Source organism: Heterocephalus glaber, unplaced genomic scaffold (genome assembly GCF_053883595.1).
Source record: "Heterocephalus glaber isolate CG9 unplaced genomic scaffold, H.glaber_assembly_v1.0 deba00001190, whole genome shotgun sequence".
Taxonomy (NCBI): Eukaryota; Metazoa; Chordata; class Mammalia; order Rodentia; family Bathyergidae; genus Heterocephalus; species Heterocephalus glaber.
The window spans coordinates 454,963-480,381 of NW_028258211.1; the positions used below are offsets into that span (position 1 = coordinate 454,963).

General features: G+C 40.7%; 1 protein-coding gene and 1 pseudogene across 2 annotated transcripts in view; one reads left to right on the forward strand and one right to left on the reverse strand.

The window, feature by feature from the left end:
• Positions 1-20,869, forward strand: part of LOC147828238 (uncharacterized) — a 33,441-nt gene extending 12,572 nt beyond the window's left edge. Inside the window, exons 1-3 of one of the 2 annotated variants that reach the window (XR_015451115.1) lie at positions 12,736-13,655; positions 15,707-15,785; positions 17,930-20,869. Coding sequence is in view for 1 of the 2 variants with exons in the window: in XM_087210723.1 (XP_087066849.1) it covers positions 15,707-15,785; positions 17,930-17,949 (99 nt within the window). In the remaining variant the exon portion in view is untranslated. Of the gene's footprint in view, positions 1-12,735; positions 13,656-15,706; positions 15,786-17,929 lie in introns of those variants that run through there. The other variant, XM_087210723.1, reaches the window with a different exon arrangement.
• Positions 8,327-9,521, reverse strand: LOC101699698 (vacuolar protein sorting-associated protein 26A pseudogene; annotated as a pseudogene).
• Positions 20,870-25,419: the final 4,550 nt, after the last annotated feature.

A 25,419-nucleotide genomic window follows, 5' to 3' on the forward strand; every position in this document is an offset into this window, starting at 1 on the left:
CCCCATACATTTCTACACCAAAAACAACAGCTAACAGGACAGGGTTAGGGATATAGCTCAGTGGGAGAGCACTTTCTATCATGTTCAAGGCCTGAGTTCCATCCCCAGTACCAAATAAATAAATAAATAAATAAATAAATAAATAAATAAATAAGGTCAGAATTCATCCCCTCTTTGAAGCAGCTGCCCATTTGTGCTTATGGACCCTAGCTGTCAGCTGCTGACAAATGCTTGTGTATATCTCTAAGACAGGATGAAGTGTGGGATCTTGGAGGATCTGGATCTCATAGACGGTAAAGAAACTGGCATCCTTGTCAGAATGCTAGTGACAGTGTGGGTAATGATAATTGCTGAATGTTATAAATGCAGATCCCCGGGGCATAGCGTCAAGAGATTCTAGTTGAGTCCCCAAGGCAAAAGCATTAGGAGCATGCACAAAACTTTGAGCTTCAGAGGGTTCTTGCTTGACAAAAGTGTAACATTTTGTGCAACTTTGTAATCACAAGTAAAATATTATATGTGCATGTTAGGTAATTCATTGCTATAGTGGGATATATAGGTATTGATTTTAAAAAAGCATATATTAAAGGTCTTCTTAAAATATCATTTTAGTGACCTAAGTTTTAAAAATTCCATCAGACAGTTCATTGGGGTATAAGGAAGATGACAATTCAGTTTTCAGCCTCTGCATTTTTACGTCTAGAGTTCTTGCTCTTTATATCTAATTAATTTCCCATAATGGTTGTAGGATTATAGTCACTATGGGTCAGAAGAAAAATTCAGCTCATGTCAGAAATTCTTTAGGAGCTTCCACTTGGTTTCCAGGTAGAACATTTAATTAAATAAGTTAGAACAAAATAGGAAGAGTTCTGATACTTTGTGTTGTTCCATAAAAAAAACAGCCTCTTACTGCAGTGGTGCCAGGTAGTACCATAAAGATTACAGAGGCTGGGTGCCGTCATTTCTTCCTAAGGAAAAAATTCCCCATGGTTTTTAAAATCTTACACATTAAGAGGAAAACGAGGGCCGGGGATTTAGCTCAGTGGTTTCGCCGCCTGCAGCGCAAGCACAAGGACCTGAGTTCAATCCCTGGTACCAAAAAAAAAGAGAGAGAGAGAGAGAGAGAAAAGACTCCCTAAGCCTTCTAAATTAAAAAAATAAAAATATAAAGTCTTGGATCATGTTTTCCTTAGCATTTAGGAAATATGTTGAAGTTGATTTACCATCTCTTTAATAGTAACAACTTTTCAGTATAAGTAAGTGCTATTGGGAAGAATTAGAATACATGATTTATTTAGAAATTGCCAATATGTTCTTTACACTAAATTGCAAGCCCTTGTTAAAAAATAGTCAATTATTTGGAACCCCTTAAAGCAGTGGTTCTCAAATCTTAGTTTGAATAGAAGTTCTGTCTCTGAACATTTTTATTCAGTAGGTCTGATCCATGGCCTGGGAGCCTGAATTTATGATTTTTCCTTTTAACAAATTTAGTGGTGGGGGAAAAATTCAGAAGTGATTGATGACTAAAAAATGATATCCATGGTAAAGGAATAGTATTATTTGTTAATCTGAAAAAAAGATTTGAATAATTACAGCTTTGTAAGAGTACATTGAAGGAAGTAGAACACAGACAACTGATCACTTATTATTTGTTATTGTTAAAGAAATAGGGTTGGGCCGGGGATTTAGCTCAGTGGTTTCGCTACCTGCTGCGCAAGCGCAAGGACCAGAGCTCCATCCCCGGTACCAAAAAAAAAAAAAAAAAAACAAGAACAGAGAGAAATAGGGTTAAATTGCGGTAGGCTCAGGATTGCACTATAAATACCTTCTCCCAGCAAGGACCCTAGTCCTTGCCTGGTCACACCATCCAGCCCCACTGTTCCACTTCCCTTGATTGCTAAGGGGCCTCTGCTGTTTTCTTGACAATCAACACAACCTTAAGAAGTATTTTTCTTAATCATCCCGTCTCTACCATCTAGTGTGCCTCCTCCTTGCGCTGCGCTAGGGCAATTTCCATTAAAATGACATATGGAGAGCAGGTGAATCATGTTTTAAAGGTGTTTCTCCTTTTTGGAGAGCGCTGTAAACAGCAGGAAGCCTTTTAGCTTCCGTTCTTCAACTCCTTTCATTAGACATTTATTGACTGAAAAATATTTGTGTGTGATTCAGGAACCTATCAATTTAGTTAAAACCTAGAAATTTTCTTTTCTCACTTTCGGTTCCTGATCATCCACTTCACAATATCCCCAGCGGCCACAGTCTACCCAGAAAATTCTTCAATCTATTTTCTTTTATGTGTCTTTGGAAATAACTCAAATATTTTTAAAAGGGGTGGGTGGAAGTTGGGAGACAGAAATAAATATACCAAAGTCTCATATTTTGTTCTTTTGTTTATCTCTCTCTTTCTCTTTCATTCTTTTTTTTTTTAATGTCAGGTCTTAGTAGTCTCAATTTCCAATATTGCTATCATTTTGTATTCTATATCTGGCTCCAGCCAATTGTATTTTAGAGTTACTGTACATTTTCTCACTCCCTTATTTTTCTAGGGTGTTACTGTGTTTCATAGGAGTGGAATGTTAAAGCAAATGTAAGCAGCTGTTGGGAAGAAACTTTAACCTAGATACTCCTAGTATTTTATTTTGTGAAAAAAACTGACACAAGTGAGTCTATCTGTTCTGAACTGTTTCTATAACAAAATCATAATTTCTAGACTAGTCATGTTTCAAAAGAGATCATGGAATGTATAAATAATTCCCCTAATATACTTCTCATTTTGCTAATGTTATTAATCATATTTTGCCTCTAAAGCCTAAATAAAATTAAACATATTTTGCTTGCACTAAGCAAAGTCTGTGAAATCACGTGAAAAAGAATAATAACTGTTAGTACCTTGCAGTTACTTCCCGTCCCCTGCTGTGTGTGATACACAGGCTGGTCCTTACCAACAGAGTTAAGAATTTTACCTGCACTCTCAAGATACGTATCAGCTAGGATGTTTCCAGCAACAAGTAACAGAGCTTACAACAGGAGTGTTTTAAACCATGAACATTTATTATGTGAATGGAAGGAAGGACAGTAAGTCCCCAAACAAGTTGATTCAGCAGCTTAAGCATGCTGTTAAAGATGAAGGCTGTTTACAACTTTCTGCTTCTCCTCTCCGTTTGATGCACTTTGTCCTTACGCTTTTCAGAATTGAAAAAGGCTGTCATAGAGGGCAACATATCAACTGTGACCAAATGTAGGGGTGATATGGGAAAAATATAACTCCTGACCTGCTAGATGTCAGATGTGCCGTTTGTGTCCCCTGAATATCGAAGAATAATTCCAAGGGACAAAGGAGGTTAAGATAGGAAAGGTTTAGTAAGAGAAAGTTCCTGAGAGAAGGTGGGGTTCCAAAAAAAGATGGCCACCAAGGCCTTTTGTCAGAGGTAATTTATACAGCAAAATCACAATGTGGTACATTGTCTGTCAAACTATAATCAACCTATAGGTTATAAGTATAGCCGTTTAGCTAATATTGATTCTATAAAAAAATGAGTCATGTATCAAGGATACCTGGAAAGATCAAAGGAATTCTTGGAAAGGGAGGGGAGCATGGGTTCAGGTGTTTGGCCAACACCTGTGTGTCCAATGCCTGTCTGGGGCTGATTACAGTCTAATCCCAAGTTGCCATTTATCTCCAGGCAGACACGCAGGCCTGGCTATTGCTTCTCCATCTTGAGGCCCGACTGTCTTCAGATTCACCTCCAGCCACTGTTCTGATGTTTTTATTTTATTTCATGCTGAGTTCATTGAGGGCCTAGTCCTCCTCTAACTGTATATTAATTTCCATCTAATTTAGCTGCCTACAACAGAGAGACTGTCCCTCCCTTCCATCTCTTGAACAGGAAGATGAAACGCCTCTCAGTGGACTCTTTCACCTGTCCCATTGGCAAGTTACCAGCACACACCCTTGCTGTGTGTGTGTGTGTGTGGGGGGTCGGTTATCAGGCATATGGTGGGAAGTGGCTTCATAGAAGACAAAAGCTGGAATAGCAATAGACGGGGGAAAAATCACTATGGTGATATTTTTGACAACTCCCAAAGCTTTCATAAATGTGTGAAAATGGCAATCTGAAATTTTTTGGTGACTTAACAAGTGAGTTTTATTCATTATTCTGAACTTTGACAAGTATGATTTCTATTTCTGGAGTTACACACTGACTCAAAATGGGAGTTGCTTCTATATAAATGATGTTATTTTTTTCTATTGATTTTCAGTAGATTGGCATAACATTTCTATTCGGAATAATTCTGTTTCTTAACTGGCAAATATTTTCTGTTCTTATGATGAAAGAGGAGAAAAATTACACAAAGGAGATTGAGTTATAATGAGGAAAGTAAGGGACAGAGAATTTGCAGAAGATGAAAAAGGCAGGAGAAAAGGAGGAGTGGAGCGAATGAACAGCGACTAATCTGGACGGTCGGATGGGAGAGGGTTCAGTTTAACTAGGTCACTTGCCCCTTGGAGCGATGGGCGGGATGAGACATTAAGGCACCAGACACAAAAAGTAGAAAGAAGAAGGCAGCAGAGTCCTTTCCAGGCCTGCGTTCTGCAGGTCAGAATCTGTCCCCCGCCGCAGGCCAGGTATGCCCGGAAGTGCGGAAGTGCGTGCTCACAGAGCTTGGCCCTGGGATTCTAGAGGCACTCCTTTCCTCACCCCTGCCCCACCCGGTGTGCCTTGCCCAAGAGTGATCCTTACAACAAGCCTTCTAAGTATTTCAGGCTCATAACGTCTCCTGGCAGTAATTAAAGCAAGGTTAGAGCAGGCCAAGGAAGCTTTGTTGCTATTGCTGGGGAATTGAGTGCAGGTTGTGCAAGCTAACCCTCTGCTCTGGACCTGAGCTACCCCCCAGCCCAAAAGTTTACGGCTTTATCCGTCCTTTTCCTCTTTTCTTTCCTTTACCTCTCCTTCTTTTCCGTTCCTTTCCTTATTTTTCCTTTTCTTCTTTTCTTTTCTTTTCTTTTCTTTTCCTCCTCCTCCTCCTCCACCTCCTCCTCCTCCCCCTCACCTCTCCTTCCCCTCCCCCCTTTCCCTGGCCTCCTCTCTTCTCCCCTGTCCTTTCCTCTTTCCTGAGAGGCTGGGGACCCCCACATGCCAGAGAAGCTCTCTGCCACTCAGCAATATCCTCAGAAAGGAAATTTTTATTCCCAAATTTCAAAACGGCCAGAGTTTCTAAGTAATGAGGCCTGCATAAAGATTTATTCCTCTATGCAAAATTTAAGTCCACTTTAGAGCAAGCAACTCACCTATACCCACAAGATTTCTTGGATTTTTTTTTTTTTTAGGATTTAGAGGTCATTCTTCCTGCCTTCCATTTCACTAGTCCGCTTTGTTCTTTATTGCCTTGCCCTAGTTTTTCCTCTTTCTACACCTCGGCAGGTATAATTATCCCTGGAAATATTACAGGTACTGTTCAATATTTTAAATCTCGAGTAAGACACATGAGAGAATCTTGGTGAAAATCTCCATTTGTTGTGACAGCTATCATTTAAGTTATATAGATCTTTATTCCTTTTAATCTTTATGTTTACTGTAAAATAAGTAGATTTAGAAAGCCATGCAAAATAAACACATACTCTAACGAGTTCTGGTATGGCAAACATTCTTCTAGTGAATGCCAAAATCAAGACAGAACGCCCAGCTTCTCCAGCAGGTCATCAGGTGCTGTGTTCCAACATAAACCCTCCTTCCTCCGCAAGCATCCCCCATCCTTTCTTTATAGTTGGGCAGCCCGAGTGTATATCATCACCACTGTATTTTTCTACTATTTTTTTCTGAATGTAAGACTCCAGCAATCTACACTGTTCACCCTTACACTGTTTCGTTTCCTTCTGATTTACCTTTTAAAGTAGTGGGGCAGGCAGGCTGTGTTGGGGCACTCTGGGAAGGTGGGAGAAGAAGATCACAAGTTTGAGACCAGCCTGGGCAACTTAGCAAGGTCCCGTCTCAAAAATAAAAATTTAAAAAGTGGCTGGGGTTGTAGTTCAGTCCCTAATGCCAAACACACACACACACACACACACACACACACACACACACACACACACCTCAAAACTGGAGGTATTTGATTTGTAGTTTCAAACAGTTGGATTCTATTGTTTACAGACTTAAGGTCTTATGATATAGTTTGGCTTGTTCCTCTGCCCTCTGTATTTCCTGTGAACTGGTAAATGGATTCAGCAGCTTCAGACTGGGATCTTATCCCTTTGGGTAAGACTACAGGTTGGTATGGTCTTTCATCATAGTGTGGCATACTGTGTCTGGCTAACTCGTGACTGTTGATGTCTAGATCCATTAATTCGTCGGTGGCTGCAAAGTGGTGACACTAAAATCCCACTATTTCTTTTTCACTTATTAGTTGGAGTATTTTTATAAAGAGGTATATCTCATCTACCATTTGGCTACCCACTGTCAGTTCAAATAGAAAAAGCAGAATACTGCTTGGTTCTTTGCTCCTAGTTACCAGTTTTTAAGATAATGAATGAGTTCTTATTCTCCTCTAAGGCTGAATAATTATTTGTTTTTTAAGAAAAAATTATGATGAACTCATGGATTTCAACATATTAATAAGGATTCAATCAATAGCAGCTATTACTTTTTTTTTTTTTTTGGTACCAGGGATCGAACTCAGGTCCTTGAGCTTGCGTAGCAGGCATTGAAACCACTGAGCTAAATCCCCACCCCACAGCTATTACTTTTTTGGAGCTTTCACTGTCCTATCTCTGGCCAGTAGAATCCTCTTCAAGTTGGCTTCTGAGCCCTTTTGACATAGCCTAAATATTTTTCTTAACCTTCCTCATATCTAACATCAGATGTTCCAGGATTATTTCTATGCTTCCTGCCCCAGACATGGAATCAGTCGTGTTTCCAAAGTCCTGACTTCTGTCATTGGGAAATATGTTTAAAAGTTCACAACTTGGGTGCTAATTTGTAGTACTGCTAGGTTGGTTACTGTTTCTGGGGCTTTTTCAGTAACAGAGCTGGGAAATCTGTCTAGCAATAAGTGTACATATAGATGTAATTTCACACATAAGATTCCTAACGATCATACTGATATTTCCAATTAAAACCAGGGCCATGAGGGTTTCTTAGCCTTTTTTTATACTACGTCAGAGTCTTTTTGCCTCCATATAAAGATTGCTATTTCCAAAGGGTACAGTAAATGATAGTGTTTTGGTCCATTTGGATTGCTAAGACCGAATACCACAAATGGAGTAGTTTATAAACTAAACTTCCACAGTCCTGGATGCTGGGAAATCCAAGATCACAGTGCCAGTAGATTCAGTGTCTGGTAAGGGTCCATTCCCTGGATTCTTCCCACTGTGTCCTCACATAGTGGACTGGGTGAACAAACCCCATGGGCATCTTTTACACAGGCACTGATCCCATTCATGAGAACTCCGCCCACATGGCTAATTACTACCCAAAGGCCCCACCTCCTAACACTGCCACCTTGGGGCTTAAGATTCCAACGTGTGGATTTGGGGGAGAAGCAAACTCTCTAACCATTATACCATAGATGGAATGTCTCGTGATCCTTCATTTACTTTATTCCACAGTATGCACACAGTAGGCTCAGCGTAACAATACACATATTATCACCACCAACATAACTACAAAGAACACCTTAAAATATTTTCTATATGCTCTTCCCTTTCCTATCCCATTGTACACTGTACCATATCTATGTTATATGAGAACATAGCCTTTATGTATTATGCTTTTAACTCATTTAGTATTCTTTATTCAGCTAAGTCTGTCTGTAATGTATACCACTAGTCCTTATATTGATGCCTCTCTGTTCATTTTTTTTTTTTTTTTTTTTGGTACCGGGGATCGAACTCAGTTCTCTCAAACTGATACACTAGTTAATTCTTCAGGAAGGGCTAATTACAACAATATTCTCTGAACTTGAGCATATTAATAAGTGTTGTCCTGTGCCTTTCATGTGAACCTTTATTTTTTTTTCCTATTCAAATGAAAATCTTTAGTGTTTATGCTGATGCAATATCTGAGTGCTTGTCATCAAAGTGTGCAGTTAAAAAAAATAAAAATAAAAAAGGCAGCTTAGGAAATCTCCAGCGTTTCAAAGAAAGCACTTTTTAAAGTGTTTATACATGAAGAACATTTAGTTATATTGTAAAATAAATGCAGCACTGTAAGATAAAGAAAGACTATTATATATGGAGTTTTGTCCTCTTTCCCCCCCTACATGCTGCAACCATCTTTAAACTGCTGAACTTAATGGTTATGGATTTTTTCCTTTTTTTCTCCTATTCAGTTCACATTTCAGGCTGTTCAGCAGATGCTTGTGAGTGTGGAGATTCAAAGCGCTGGTGAAAGTTCGTTCTCTGTTTCCTCAGTTTTTCAGGAGCTTTTCTCCATAAGATGATTTCCTACTGCTTGAAGTACCTTCTGTCTTCCTCGTCAACAAGCACTAGATTCAAAAAGTACCTTACTGAAAACTTTTTGTTCACGTCTCTCATTGTTGGTGTTGGGTCATATCCTGCTAAAAATAGTCCTTTTGGAATGGATTCACCTTTTACTGGTGCACAATCCATATTTCATATTTGGCGATAGTTTCTGTTTCCGTTGTAGTACTGGGTCCAATTCCTGTGATCTCTTTTTTAATCAGTTGTAACTCCATGTGTTGTATTTTTATTCTTACTAATAAGAAGTAAATTTTTCCAACAATCACATCCTTTAAATGACACTTTGATTTATTATATTCAGACTCTATATGTAGACAATCTTCAGTGCCCACTTCCATTTTAATAGAGTTGTTAACATCAGGATAGGTGGCAAGTTGGTGAACAATAAGATCTTACTCTTTCACCATGTCCGTCAGTCTTCTCACTATTGTCACCTTAAGAAAATACCTCAAGTGGACATTGGCACCGATGTAAGATTCACGTGGCTTTTCAACTTGCATAAATTCAAAATCAGAACTTCTGCTCTGAGTCAGTTCTCCAGGTAAAGCTAGTTCTTTCACTAGGTTTACAAATTCATGAGTATTACTCTTGTCATTGAAAAGTTCAATTTGACCTACAAATTCACTTCTAATTCCTTGGTGCTCTAGCCCCTTTCCAGGTTGCTTAAAGGCTAGGTTTACCTTTCCTGAAACAGACGCTCCATCATAGAAGAGATAGTGTTTTTCCACTTTGCCATCTTCAGTCTTCATCTCTGCCATTTTTCCTTGTTTCCCCATCATTAAGGACAACATCAGTCTCACAAATGGGACCGAAAAAGCCTCCAAGAAAACTCTTGGAAGGGGACGCCACTTGAGCCCCTGCAGAGGCGGGGGCTGGGAGCCCTGTCAGGGCCCCCAGAGCCGCTCAAAGAACATGGCCGAGAGAACCCGCCGGCCCGGCAGGTGCGCCCTCATGTGAACCTTTAAATGTTGATTAACATTTTGTTCCTTGAGTCTCTTAAATCTGTTATTCCATCTGCTTTTTCTCTTCTTCTTCTCCTCCTCCCCCTCCCCCTCCTCCTCCTGCTTTTTTTTGGTACTGGGAATTGAACTTGCCAGGCAGGCACTGAGCCACTGAGCTTTCTTCTAGCCTAAAGCATTGTCAGAAGCTATGCTGATGATACAGAATACTTTTTCTTAAAAATAACTGCAAGAGATTTGGTCTCAATACTTTTCTGCTTCTCATTTTTATTCATTTTACTGAAAATATATCTCGATGTTGGTTGTTCTAGCTTAGTATTCTCAGCTAAATAATGTGGTTTGTCAACAGGTAGTTTCATTTTTGTTATTTAAGGAAAATTTTCTACTAGTTTTGTCCCATTGTTTTGCTTTTCTTCTTCAGGGATTCTGATTGTAATTGAATCTTCTTTGTCCATCTTTTTCAGCATGTCACTTTGTCTCAACTTTAAATCTTTTTATTCATTTTCATTTTAAAATTTCTTGCTTTTTATCTTCTACTTCTCTTTAGACTGATCTGTTTTCTTTGTTCCTCTGTTCCTTGTAGTTTAGTTTCATTTCTGAAATTAGTTTTATTTCTAATTGTCTCTTGAGTTCTATCATCTTATTTCTTAGCTTTAAAATTTTGGATTAATAATACAATGTATTTTTCAACGTATTTTCATAAAATTTTGGATTAATCATATCATGTATTTTTCAATGCATTTTAGCTCCTTTGAAATAGAAAGTTATGGTTTTGATGTGTTCTCTGAGCCTGTTTTTCTGGTTTAGGGATGCTATTTAGCACCTTTTTTTTCTTAGAAATAGCTGCAAGAGATTTGGTCTCAATACTTTTCTGTTTCTCATTTTTTTGTGTGTGAAAATGATTTTCCAGAACTTTTATTTATTTTTTTAATTTAATTTTAAGATTTACTTATTTATTTTGAGACAGGACCTTGCCATATATTCCAGGCTGGCCTTGAATTTACTACAGTATGTAGCTCAGGCTGGCCTCAGACTCTCAGCGCTCCTCCTACCCCAGCTTCCCAAATGCGGGATCACAGGCCTGTGCCCCCATGCTCAGCTTGATTTCCAGAACTCTCAGTAGGACTTTTGTTTCCGGGTAGCTCTCCTAACTTACAGAACTCCTTGTCCATTGTTATGCTGGTGGAAGGGTCGGGGTGCCTTGAGAGACTTTCTGGTTCTGTTCTCCCTTCCCGCTGCTTTTCAGGAGATGGAACCCAGGGTCTCCTGCATGCCAGGCGAGCCACTATCCCACCCTCCTCCTCTGCTCTCAGCTGGGCCCGCTTTCTAATTTCCCCTTATCCCGGTCCACTCCATAATCACTCCCTGGTATAGCAATTCCCTTCCGGGCCTTGGCCTGTCCTGGTGGTGCAGAGCAGCTCAGTTTCCACCCAGGCCTTCGGGGGTCCAGACTGGCGACCACCTGCATGCCTCTAACAGAGCCCTGCAGGCATTGGCCAACCTTCCCGAATGCTTTCAGTAAACAGCCACCCTGTCCTGGGCTCTCCAGCCCACCCAGCTTCCTTCTGCTTTCTCCCTCTGCTGCTGATAGCATGCGGGGCTTGTGGTAGCTGAAGGGTTTCCTCACTCCCATGCATCTTGAAGTTGGTGTGAATGCTTTGTAACTTAAGTCTCATTGTAAATATCCATGGACTTTGGTTTTACAGGTGTGTTTTCATGTTGAGATTCGGATTTAAACATACACTCTTGTCACCATCATCTTTCCAGAACTCACTAAACAGATTGGAAATATTCTCTTCCCTATCCCCATTTTCACAAGAATTGGAAATGCTGAATTGCTATTAAACTCCCAAGCTTTGATAATTTTATGTCTCTCCATCAGGACTTAAGGAACATATTCTCAATGTTATAAAATCCTCTAAAAATGCTGTGATCTCCTACTTTCCCCAGCCTGCTTCTGTATGATTAAAGAGAGAAACTTTTTGTGTTCTAGAGCCATTTTTAAAAATTAGGTATTTCAGGCATTAATAGAAAACAGCTTTTTATATAAAACAGGTACAAAGCAATTTATAAGCTGAATATTACAAAAATAATCTTATTGTTGTATAAGAGGAGGTCTGTTTACAGCGTTTTCATATACATTAGCACATTTAATCCTCAAATAACCCCCCTAGGGAGGCATCCTTAGTGTGAGTCCCATTATTCAGAAGAAGAAATTGAGCTAAGAGAACCTAAATGCCTTAAGATATAGGGGCAGGCTCTCACTGCCTCTATCTGCAGAGAACACCCTGGAGGGCTCAGCTCTGGGGACACATCTGTGAGGTTGTTTCAGGAGGCTTGGCCAGGCACACGCTGCCTGCAGTTCCATGGAGCGACAGGTGCTGCAGGCAGAGCTTTCTCACTGTCCATGGGGTTATGAGGCTTGCCTGACACCTTAAAGCCTGTGACAGAAGTAGCATGTGATCGTGGCCCTGCCCTCTGCGGTTTGCTTTCTCTCATTAGCTAACATCAACTCCAGGTGCGAACTTTGTGCGGCCTGCTGCCCGTCTGCAGGGCCCAGGCACCTCTGTGTGCACTGCTGTACCTGGGTGTTGCTGCACACCGGTCTCCCCCTTCACAGTGGGCCCCCGAGGAAGCTGGACATGGGTCCCTCCATGGCCCCCAAGGATGGTGGCAGGGCATTTCTGGTGACTGGCAGTGCCTCTCACATGCTTACCCTGGAAGGCTCTGAGAGGCAGAGAGGAGGAGGACCTCATCATAAATCTCTGGAAATCTTCCATTACATTCTAGTATTTTCCCTTAAAATTCACACAAATCTTAAATTCTGTGTCATAATGTACCTGTACTGTTTGAAAACAAAGAGAATACTGGACACTACTTACCAGCAGGTAAAACTGCTGTGGTATGGAGACATAGAGTGTTTAGCCAGTGGTTCTGAGTACCTCCTAGCATATCACCATGTAAACCTAATGGGTTCTCCCATTTCCAGGCATGAGAGGAAACAGAGAGGTTGGCTATAGCCCCACCGTGGGAGTTTGAAAGCTTTGCCAAACATTTGGACTCCATTCTTTAGAAGCAGAGGAGCCAATGAAGTTTTTTTTGCAAGAAAGTAAAGTGTTCACTTGTGTGTTTTAGAGGAATGGCTTTTGAACTTCTTTGATCATTTGTAAGACTTACATTAATATGGTGATTAACACACTGAACGTTCGTATATACACACATGTATACATATATGAATGTATCTCTGAAATGAAAATACAGCAACATTTTACTTACCCTTATATTTTCCATTCTAATCTACTTCATCTAGAGAAGTTAATGCAATCCATTAAATTGGCTGCACAATTCCCTGATGGGTGCACCTCACAATGTTTTATTACTTGGGTGATAATATAAAGGATGGGGGAAGAGAAACAAGAAACCATTGAAATTACAGAGAGCCCAGACTACTTAGAATATAAGGCAAGGCAGTGGCAGTTTGGCAGCACTAAAATCCACAGGAACTGGCCACCAGTTGGTCATGAAGGTGATTTTGAGTCTTCTTTCGCTTGAGTCAATGGCTATTCTGTTCATGGACAGAAGGAAAGCAAAAACTACAGGTTTGGTAAGTAATTCCACTGGGAAGTGACTCTAATAGGTAGCTGAGTTGAAGCTCAGGAAAATATGAGGTGGAGAGGAAAGATTTGGGACTCTGGAGCATCCGTGTCCACACTGGAGCCAAGAGACCGGGATAAAATTGTCGGGATGGGTGAGTGAAGAGTCAGTGGAGAAGTGGGCCGAGGAGAGAGTCCTGAAGAACATCTTCATGAAGAAGAGGCAGAAAAGAAGAGCCTGTAACAGAAACGGAGATGCAAACCAGGAAAGCAGAATGCTACCCGAGCCACAGGAGAGCTTCCCAGAGAGGCACAGTCAGCAGTATCCGAGGCTGGAGAAAGGCCTAGTAAGGTCAGACCTGCAGGCAGGAGGATGTCATGTGCTGGGGGTAGCAACAAAAGAGGTGGCGGTTGGGCAAGCAGTTGTGGGGAGAAGGGTTGTAATAAAATCAGGTGTGTCCGGGAAGGCGCGTAGATAGGAATAAGCACAGAGGTCGGGAGTAGGTGGGGTTTGGCTGCTCTTCCGGGGAGATAGCTGGTGCCCAGAAATCCATCAGCAGATTGCAGAATTGCAAACCTTGCTGTGGGTTCCAGTGCAGGCCTGCAGTTTCTGTAAAGGAGGACAGGGTGAGTGAGCCACGAGCTCAGTCCTGGGAGGGGGGCAGGTGTAGCCAAGACTATAACCGGAATAGGGAATAAGCCAGTGCCAGTGCAGGTATAAAATCAGCAGGCCAGACCTGGGACCTATGGGAGAGGGCTACTTGTCCTTGCAGAGCACAGTTCAGGGTAAAATGAGGCAACAGGGCTCTAATTGCTGAGTCCCAGAATCTCCAGGTAAGAGCAGTTCCGGCTGTTGGGACAGGAATGCTGGAGTTGGGAACAGTGGACAGGGGCACATAATGAATGTAGTGGTCTTTGGGCTAATGGCCATCCCTGGGTGCATTTCTTCCCCACGCCCACCCACCGTGGTACTGGGATTGAACCCAGAGTCTTTGTACTGAGCTACATCCACGGCCCTTTTTTATTTTGAGACAGGGTCTTACTAAGTCACTAAATTGCACAGGTTGGGCTCAAACTTGTAATCATCCAGCCTCAGCCTCCCAAAATCCTGGGATTCCAGGCCTGAGACACCACAACCAGACCCTTTCCTTTTTAAAATTGCCTGTAGTCCTGAATTCCCACATTCAGTCCTTGCTGAGTTTAACGTCTTGCTGTTGTCTCGTGGTCATTGTGTTGAATAAAATCTTTTTACGTTTTCATTTCCATGTTTGTCATTTTACCTTTTTGAAAATTATACTCTAAAAGTATACATAATCCAAAATTAAAGAAAAGTTTATGTTTGTATAACAATTGCTTTCTTGTAAAAAAAAACTGAACATCTGGAATTAATCTTTGAACTTTTGGACAACTATGTTATTTGATTTTAGGTAAAATAAATATTTATTGAGAGCCTAGTCTGGGCAAGAAGTTTACAGCTATTAACTTCCAACAAAAAAGATTGTTCAGTGTGTCTGTTGTTTGATGGTGCCATTGGCCTATTTCTAATTCAGTTCATTCACATAACTAATCCCCAAGGTGTGTAGGAAGTTAGGCTGCTTTAACTTAATCCTGCAAACTGTGAGCTCCCTGGGCTTTGTTCTGTGTAGAATTAGGAAAATAAGTATCAATTTTCATATTCCAGGCTATTTTAAAGTACTGAAATACTATATTTGTTGGTATAAAAGTATTAGTTTAATATTTTTTAAAAATCAGAAATCAAAACCGTTTGTTTCTAGAGTTACCCAGAGAATTTATATACTGTATTAATATTTCCAATGGAACAGAGGTGTATCCAGTAAGAGGCATTGTAATGCTTCTTTTTTTTTTTGGTACCAGGGGTCAAACTCGGGTCCTTGCACTTGCGCAGCAGGCAGCAAAACCACTGAGCTAAATCTCCAGCCCTGTAATGCTTCTCCCTGAAGGAATGAGAGACACTGTTGGGCAGCTGGAGCGGAGGTTCCCTGGCCCTGTTATTCCTTTTCCTTGTGAGCCCACCCTCCCCTTCCCCTAGGACTGGATTCTCCCTGCTCCTTCAGGCCTATCTGATCTCTCATAGCTTGCTTCTTCTTCGAGGACGATTTACTACAAACAGGACCCTCTTCTCAAACCACCGAGAAGACTCAGGAAGTAGGAAAGAGAAATCTCTGCCTTGGACTTTAACCATGTCTCAGAGTGAGAACTCTTATAGGGTGTGGCAAAGGTGAAGACCATATGCTTTAGTCTGCTCTTCGAAGAAGACACTGTGGTTTAAGTGGCAGATCTTGATTTTCTTATAATTCTAAAGGCTCAAAGTCCAAGATCAAAGCATCAACAGGTTTGGTTGTCTCTGTTCTGTAATCGCGGAAAGAAATGCACGGAGACACAGAATTTGGGTAAAAAATCAAAACCTTTACTTGCAAGCGGGCGGATCGCCAGAAACTCCTCTGATCAATGTCTGCCCCATCCTTTGCTTTAACATTTCCTTTTATATCTTCTTTTAGCCATTACCTCATTCCTGGTGGTCTTAGTCAGTAAAATTTGTTTCCCTTTTACAACTAGTTCCTGTTAATGGTTATAGTCACAGACATATAACAAACAGATGGCACTTAAAACACAAACATTGTAAACTACCCAAACATTTCTACTTTGTTTTTCTCCAGGTTAAATGTTATCTACAGCTACGTTCCAGGTCAAAGGGTCAGTTAGCCATCACCTTAAACAACAAGACTTACGGGAAAGGTAAATCTTAAAGGAATGCATTACTTATTCTACTTCAGATACCTTAATAACTAACCATAGTTTAAATTTTCTCTATCATCTCCTCTATCCATCTTCGCATGGTCTTTTCCATGCAAGTTTCTGTCCTATCCACCTTTCTTCCACAGATACCGGTCATACCGGGTTAGGCCCATCCTGCTTGCCTCTCCACATGCAGTCACATTGGGAGGCACTAGTTCAACATATGAATTTGAGGAAAGCACAGTTCGGCCCATAACACAATATTTGTCAACTTTTGTAAAACAAATCAAATTAAATATTTACACATTCTATAAATACCCTAATGTCGGTATTGCAATTAACATCCCAGCTATCTTCATAACAATGAATTCAGTTACTTGATTGTACTGCGGGCAGTGTCGTATTTCAGTGGCCTCTGGAAGAGTCTCACAGGTTACCAATTTTTTTCTTAATGAAAGGACCTTTGTTTTTGTTGTACTGTACAGTTACTGTTGCTCAGCTGTTTCATCTTGCTCTTGACTGGATGTCTGCAATACACAGAAAACATGCATGAAAAGCATCTCCACACACAGGCATGCCAGGGGCAGGCTCTTCATACCCACATCCTGCGGTGGCAGCCCGAGCACCTTACTTCTCCACGAGTCAGGAACTCACCCCAGCTCCTCCCTCCCCTGTCCTGGGAGGTGCCTGTGGTGAGGGGGCACCTTGCATTTCATCCATGTTTGCTCGATGATTGACTGATTGATCATCCATCCAACTTTTCCCATTCCCCACCCAACATGTTGGCCAAGTCCTTTTAAACCCTCTAAGCCTAAGTTCATCTGTAAAATGTGAGTGTTTATCAAGATGATCTATGATTCCTTTTCACCCTAATGTCTATGAGTCCATATTCCCATTTCAGACTGGAGGCAGATTATTTAAAAAAAAAAAAAATCCATTTACAGTTTCAAATAAAACAAACAAATGACTTTGACTAATGGGGAAAGAAAAGCGCTGCTTTCTTCCCCAGGCTTTAAGGCTTATTTCAGACAGAAAATCTCTTCAGTGTTGTCTTCAGCTCATCCCCTGCTGTGTCCCGGCTACTCTGGTTTAAGGAGGCAGCTCTGAGGTTGCTGTTACAGCTAAGGGGAGCTGAAATGTTCTCTGTTGATGTCAGTGGGTTCACCACCAGTTATCAGGCTGAAAACCACATAACAAACACACCTCAACAATTCGGACCACTTCCCGTAAGGTGGCTGTTAGGTCTCCCACCACCTCAGCAGCTATTAAGTATAGTAGCTGCCCTCTTCCTATGGTGCCTTGCCCCCTCCCCTGTGTGACATCATGCCAAGATGGTTGCTCCCACCAAAGAACAAACCCTTCTTCCCAGCATGCCCCTGTTCCCACCTAGACAGTAACCTAATACTCGCTCACCTCCTACCACCTAGTGACATCACCGGCTCCTCCATTCCCTAGTCACTACCTCATTCAACCCCGCCTCAGCCCCTACAAGCCCCACCCTAGTCTCTATAAAAGACTCTCCCTGCCCCAGCCATATTGCTTTTGTCTCTCCTTTGTTCAGAGACAGCCCGGCAGATCTATTCCCCTAATAAAGGCTTGTTGTGGCCTGGTCTGGTCTTGGTCTTCGGCCCTTTTACCTGACAGTGGCATTATCAGCAAGGCATCACTTTTTGTTCTTTGTGCTAGACCTGTTTTCTATTTTTCTTTTGCACTGTCCTTACTACACTCGCAGGCCAAGTGGCTCTGCAGTTTTCTGTCTGCCCACTCCCTGCCACAAGTCCTGTCCTCCTCCTCCTGTGACTCAGTGCTCCTCCCACACGCTAAGTGACCCAAACCATGTCCCGCCCTCTCTCGTTCTCCCGCAAGCCGCCCACTCTTCTCTCCTTCGCACAGGGAAACACCTTCACACTTCCACTGCTTAGCAAAGTGCGGTGCTTGGGGGGCGGGGGGGGGTAGGGGGTCTTTTTTTCTACTATGACAAATTTTTCTTTGCCATTAACAAGCTTTAAGCACAATGGGTATTGAAAAAGTTATTTTATTCTTGTTATTTTTTTCAAAATGCTCATAAGAATTGAATTTTCTGGTTTTGAAAACTATCAAAATGTATCTGCTCTGTGGGTTGTAACCTCTTTCTTTGTGGACAGGTGCCCTTTTGTCCAATTGAAAATATTTTATTAAGATTTTGGGTGAATGGCTCCACCAATGAGACAATGGCTGCCGGGATGGTGGAATGATGGTGTCGGAGCTATAGCTGGCATTACCAGGCTGCCTGACAAGATTAATTGGCTGTGAATTATGCCAGAAAGATTCCAGAGCCAACACCAGAAATGAGGCCCAAGCCACTCATCGAAGCCCTGCCAGCACCCACCCTCCTTCCTGGAGGCGAGGAGCCTGCCTCAGCTGTTTTAATGCATTTTTTAACTGACTCGTGAAGCCTTCCCCCAATCACCCTGATGTTGCTATGCCTAACATTCCAGAAGGAGAGATTCTTTCTTGAACCCCCTCAGTATTTAAAGTATGAAGAATTAAAAAGATACTGTGGGAGTTGCTTGCCATTCATGGCAACTATTTTTATCTTCTCGAGGAGCTAGGTTATACGACACATGGTGTGAACAAAATCAGTTCTGCAATATTACAAATCTACTCTTGAGCAAAATAGTGAATTTTTGAAGAGTGTACAACTGATTGCTGTTTATATGTATATTTTGTTTTGTTTTGTTTGGTACTGGGGATTGAACTCAGGACCTTGCACTTATGAGGAAGGCAGCAGAACCACTGAGCTAGATCCCTGGCCCTGTTTATATGTATATTTGTTTCATTGTTTTGCTTTCTCAATCACAATTGATATGAACTCTTCAAGGGAAAGCAGAGACCATTTTTCTTCCTCTTTTATCTCTCCCAGGTATAGCACGGTACCTGACATGTAGTAGCACTCGATCCATAACTAGAAAATTGTTTCATATCTTTGGTGATTTTTCTTGGTTGCCCTAAACTTTAGGGCCAATTTTATTCCACTTTATATCCCCCAGTCTTTTACTCTTTATTTTGAATATAACTACCCTTTCCCTTAAATTTCCACAAAACTTGGTCTGCTCTCCTGCATTTTATCACTTTCTCTCTTGTATCATATGTAGCCATAAAATGCTTATCAGCTCATCAAGACTTTTATGGCAGATTGCTATATGATTTAACTTTATATCCTCATATAAGTAGAGCTCTTTACATAAAAATCTCCTCATATAAAAAAAGGTGCAAGGAAGGTGCAAAAGCAAGAATCAAATCCCTCCTGTCCTACTTCACAGCTACAGTGGTGATATGACGGCTGCCAAGTTTCAAGTTGCTAACTTCTAGCTGAAGATGGCAGAATGAGCATAAGCATAATCGTCCCCTCATTAGAGACCAGGAGAGGAGTTATGAATGGATGAAACAGTGAAATAAATATGCTGTGGCTTGGGTATGGCTTGTGCATGTACCCCCAAGGTTCATGTATTAGAAGCTTGACCTTGCGGAAGTAGTGGGACTTTTAAGAGGCAGGGCTTAGTAGGAGGTGACTGGGGCACTGGGGGCACTGCTTTGGGATGGAATTAATGTAGTTCTCATGGGACCCCAGCTAGTTCCCATGGAAGAGATTGTTATAAGAGAATAAGCCTGTCCCTTGTCTGAGTCACCATGTGATCTCTCCTCCTCTCACTGGCTCATGCCATGCTACCATCTGCCATATTGGGATGTAGCTAGGAAGCCCTTGCCCCAGCCAGCACCATCCCCTGGAACTTCCATAACTGTGAGCTAAACAAACCTGTTTTCTTGATGTATTACTGAGCCTCAGGTATTTTGTTATAACAACAAAAAATGACTAATACAAAATATTTGTTAGGAGGACAATTAACATTCCTAACGGGAAAGAAAGCTAAACTATGTAGTAGGTATAAGCTAGAATTTTACTGTGAAGAATCCAAAAGCAGCTCAGGATTTGGAGTCATGGGTTTTGGCAGAGAGAGGCGGTGAGGTGCGGGCATAAAATTTGAGATAAGTTGAAAGCTTACATACAGCACAGTCAATTATTCTTGTGCTCCAGGCACAGGAAATCAGCACGCAGGCTGCTCCCACCTGTGCCAGGAGGCGATAGAGGGTTTTTCTTAGGAAGAAAGGCCTGGGCATCAGAAGAACCAGGCCTGATAGAAGAAGGGATGAATCATGTGGATGCAAGCAGTGAAAAGAACTGTAAGTCTGCACCAGGGTGGTTGGCTGTACTGGGAATGCTCTCTCCCTTGCAACACAACCAAAGTTCTGTCCTTAGGCAACTATCCCTAGGCCAGTGTTTTCCAAACTGTGAGTTACAAAATCAGTTGCAATTAACGGTCTATGAAATTCGTTTCATGGGCTGCGTTCCCCAGGAAGCAGACTTCGAGGCAGAGTTGAGAGTTCAGAATGTGTAGCAGGGGCACTGCACTCTTGGGGTCAACATCTGTGGAAGGCTGTAGTGTTGGACAAAGTGAGAAGCAGAGCTGTGTCACAAGCCCTGACTTCAGCCAGCACTGGGGCCCTGACTGCAAAGCTCCTCAGAGCTGTCCCAGCTGAGGCTGGCTTTTACCAGCGGCTATGGGCTGACTTGTGTCCCTCAAAATCCCTGTGTTGAAGTCCCAAAACCCAGAACCTCAGAATGTGACCTTATTTGGAGGCAAAGTCCTGAAGAAGGTCATAAAGTTCAAATGAAGCTGTTAATGTGATGCCCTAATCCTGAAAGACTGATGACTTTGAGGAAGAGAATGCACCCTGGGCCCAAAGAACACACCCACAAAGGAAAAGCCATGTGGGCACACACATGTGAGAAGGTACCGCCTGCAAGCCAGGGAGGAACAAGACCTGCCAAGACCTTCATCTTAGACGTTCAGCCACCGAAAGTGTGAGAAAAAAACTTTTTACTGTTTAAGCCACCCAGCCTGGGCTATTTTATTATGGTCACCCTAGAAAACCAACACACCTCCCTCCCTCGGTGGATGTAGCCACAGGCAGTGAGAACTTGGACAGGGCAGCTCTGGATCTGGAAACCCTGGCAGGCCTGACAGCTGAACACTCACCCAGCAGTGCTCCTGGGGACAGTGCTGAGTCCCTTCATTGCAGAGCATCCATTAGGTGCATCCCAAGGGCCATCAGAAACATCAAAGAAAATAAAATTCTACACACTGCATAGAAAAAAATCAGATTACATAATAAGAATGAAAAGTACTTACTGTTTCCAGAAAGATTTTGTATATTTATTTGCATATATATTTTTGCATATATCTACAAGCACCCATGCATATGTATGTGTATTGACTAGGAATGGAAGGAAAATAATTTCTTTTTTTTTTGGTACTGGGGATTGAACTCGGGTCCTTGGGCTTGCACAGCAGGTGGTGAAACCACTGAGCTAAATCCTCAGCCCAGGAAAATAATTTCTTACTGTCAAAAATGTTCAAGTCACTTCCCTGGGCAAGAAATTAGAGTTGTTTTTTTTTTTCTGAAAAAGCTAAACAGACCCAGAAAAGAAACAAGTATTTACCATCCAAAAGTGAAGTCTACATTTTGTAAACCCCTCCACCCACATGGAGACTTTCACCAGCTAAGTAGCCCCCATTATAATATTAATGGACCAAAACAGACCACCAGGCAGGTAAAGCACACCTCCAACCTAAAACAAAGACTCAACATGGAAAACGGAAAATTGAATAAAAGGAGAAACTACAGAGAACAGAAAAACACTGTTCAAGTATGATTATAGCTTGAAAATTATGAAATTTGTATCTATAAAATAAAAGTAAAATGCTACCATAAAAGACTAATTAGGAAAACAGAATTCTTGGAAAGTAAACATATCATTTTTAAAGCTTAAATAGCAGGAATAGAAGATAAAGTTAATTAAACCCCAAAATAGAACATAAGCAGATGAACATTAAAAAAGAAAATATATGAGACTTACAGAATCATTTCAGAAGGTACATTATATGACTAGACAGAGCTTCTGAAAGAGAAGAAATTAGGGGGAAATATTCAAGGAAAGTTCTTAGACTAGAGGTCACACAACTCAAAATTGAAAATGGCTACTAAGTATAGTACTCATTACAAGAAATAGAAAAGGCCCACACTAAGGCACATGATTGAGAAGTGTCAGACCACTGGGAATAATAAGAGAATTTCTAAAGCTTCCAGAAAAAGCAGAAAGAATAAGTGCTATGCTAAAACTAGGAATTAAAATACTTCTCGACTTCAGTACTAGACTAGAGAAAGCAAAAAACATGCCTTAAGAATTGTGAGAGATAATTTTTTAAATCTAGAATTCAATGTCCAGCCAAACTATCAATAAAGTGTGAGGGCAGAATAAAAATATCTTCAGACACAGAAGAATTCAGGAAATTTAAGTCCTAGGCACTCTTTTACAAAAAGTTATCGCAGGATATGATCTTAAAAAGTAGAAGAGAAAAACAAGAAAGAGGAAAACACCAGACCCCCAAAAGATGGGCTCACAATAGAGATGAAAAGAGAATTATGTGAATTTAAGTTGATTTGAGCATAACAGCTCCAAAAGAAGCCTAGAAAACAACAAATTCAAACTGACACAGGAGGACACAGGACACCAGTAAGGATGTCTCCGAAAAAAGAAAAATGTGTAGAATGCTTCATGAATGTGAACATAGTAAGAGGATATTGACATTCCTGGTAGAGGATAGGGGATGGATTTGTGATAGATGAAAAATTAAGCAGACAAATAACACACGGTAACTATCCTTTCGAGAGAAAACAAATTTATACCAAGCAAGTTAGTATAATAATAGCATTTTATATACCTCAGCCGTGAGCAGTATTTACATTATCTTAAAGACAGTATTCAATAAAAATTAAATAAACTGAGAAAAACATTGTGAGGTAAGTATATTGAGAGAATAAGAGGAGGATATGAAACTAAACCTATATCCTTCATAGAAAGGAGTTACAGATAATATCTGGAACTGAAAAAAATTAAGAAATAGTTGTCAGAAATATGGAGATAAATACCAAAAGAAACAGCTAAGAGAGTTGACCGTGGAAATAGAGCTAGTCTATGCAGTTGTTCAGGAAAACAGCCTGCTCTTTTCTTAAGGTCTCTGAAGAGTGACCTGGTTTTTGAAACTCTATGCATTTATAACCTGTGTGAGGATATGAATCACCTTAAAGGGAAAAACAACAGTATATGCATTTTATTTTTGATCTATGGAGGAAAACATCCTCAAAGCTAAAAAAGGGAAAGCTTGAAAGTGGTTTCATTGGGTATCAGGACTGGAGTCTTCGCTATAACCATTATTAAGCTGTTTAATTCCATGCAATTGCACTTATGCATCCAGCCGTGTAACACTTAAGAAGGGCTTTGGATTTGAATTTAACTCAGCTGTTTGCAGCTTCCTAATCTTTAAAATCATCATCTTCATTACGGAGAGAAAGAAGTAAATGGGAAAACACCTTTGGAAGCACGGGAAGATTGAAAACGATCAATGAAGTTTTCCTTCTTTCTTCAAACAAGGAGGTCCCTGGTTCTCAGTAGTCTACACTCATTCTTTGAAATCTCTCTCTTTCTCTAGATCACAGGAATCCTCCTCTTACATTTTATGTGTAGAAGAAATACTCAGTAAACATGTGAATATTGAAGTCATTTTTAATTTCCCCATGTGAAATAAGAAACACCTTTGTGTAATTTGACTAGTCTTGCAGTGAGACTCTTTTCCCAACCAAAAAAAAAAAGTTCAATAATTTATTCCCTTGACTTTCCTCAAGCTTGAATGAGTTTGGAAGAGTTCCAGATTCAAATCTGATCTAATGATAGTTTCAACCAGTCCACTCATGGAAGGATGCTGCTAAAGCCAGGCTGTAGTGAAGTTGGGGGCTTGAGTTGAGCCCCATAGCATGTGGGGTCCCCTGGATCAGTAGACTCTGGCAAGAGCAGGTAAACTCCTTTATCCAGAACTGTACAATTCCCATAATTTCCTTTGAGTGTCACATCACAGAAAAGGATGGAGATCACAGCCTTAAATGGGTACTATAAAAACTGTGATTTATAAGGACTTGTAGTCACTTAGGTAGTCTTTTTATAATGAAAGTATAGTCAGCCCTCTGCATTCATAGACTCATTGTAGATCAAAAACATTCAGAAAAAAATCTGGACATGTACAGATTTCCCCCATTGTAATTGTTCCCTAAAGAACACAGTATAGCAACTCTTTGCATAACATTTGTGTAAGGAATCTGAGTAATCTAGAGATAATTCAATCCACGTGGGAGGTTGTGCATACGTTTTATGCAAATATTATGCTATTTTATATAGGCGACTTGCACATGTGTGGATTTCAGAATCTGTGGTGTGGGTGGGAGGATGGGGCTCTAGTTAAACTTGCATGCCTGTAAATGATTTTTTTATATTCCCAAGTCTGAATGGAAACTATGTAATGTTGGGTTCATCAATGAGTTTGGAGGAAGTTCAGCTACAAGGAACTTACACTTGTAAGTGAGATAGTAGTTTAAACAATTAGATCATCACTCTCTCCTGTAAATAGAATTCTGGAGAAAGTCAGCCCAAGCCTAGTATGGTGCCTTCCTCCTCATCAAAGATCCCAGCCATTTTTCAGCTTTTGCCCTTACATTGAGAAGGTGTAAGTCTCCCTGTCAGGAAGCATAAGCCAGGACATCTACACTCCAGAGGGCAGAAAGGCAGAAGAAGAGAAGTCTCCCACTAGAGGAGACTTTCCAGGAAGTAACCATGCTATTTCCATGTGGGTCTCAGTATGAGGATTCTGCCCATAGCTGCAAGCATGTTGGAGATGGTGCCACTAGCTGGGTGGCAACATGACCATTTTAAAATAGAAGTTCTGTTAAGTTGAGAGAAAAGGGGAGAATGGATATTTGATACGCACACAGCCAGCCATCTTTACATGTTTTAGTAACTGCCATGTTGTTCAATTCAAATGAAACAACTCTGTCCATCAGCTTATGTATTCTGCTAGGTTAATATTAGCATGAAGGAAGACCAATTAGCAAATTCATTATTTGAGATCTTGCTTACATATTTTCACTGGACTTAATTTATGTTTAGCGGAGTGCAGATAGGGAATAAAAATTCAATTCAGCACTGTTTGGTGTTCATTTATTTATTAGCTATGTGAACTTAGGAAAATTACTTAAATACTCTGAAACTTAATTTACTTTTTTAAAAAAGATAATGATAAAAATAATAATCATATCCATCCAGTAGGATTTTGGAGGACTAAATTAATTACTATATGTAAAATATTTTGAATAGTGTCTGGCATGTTGTAAGTGTTCAACAAATGTTAGCTATTAATATATTTTTCCTGAATCAAAACTTTTCCCTTGAAAATCTTAGGTAGCCATGACAATCTGATTCTCTATTCAGAATTTCCAATCACACAGAAATTATAAATGAGATTTCAGATGGGCTTTGAGTTGATGGGTAACCTAAATATCCTGGGTTGATCATTATATAATGTATGCATGTACTGAAATATCACATTGTACCCCATAAATGTATACAATTAATGTCTGTCAACTTAAAAATAAGAAAGAACAATTTCCAGGTATACAATATTTTCCGGCTTTGCATTAGTAGATA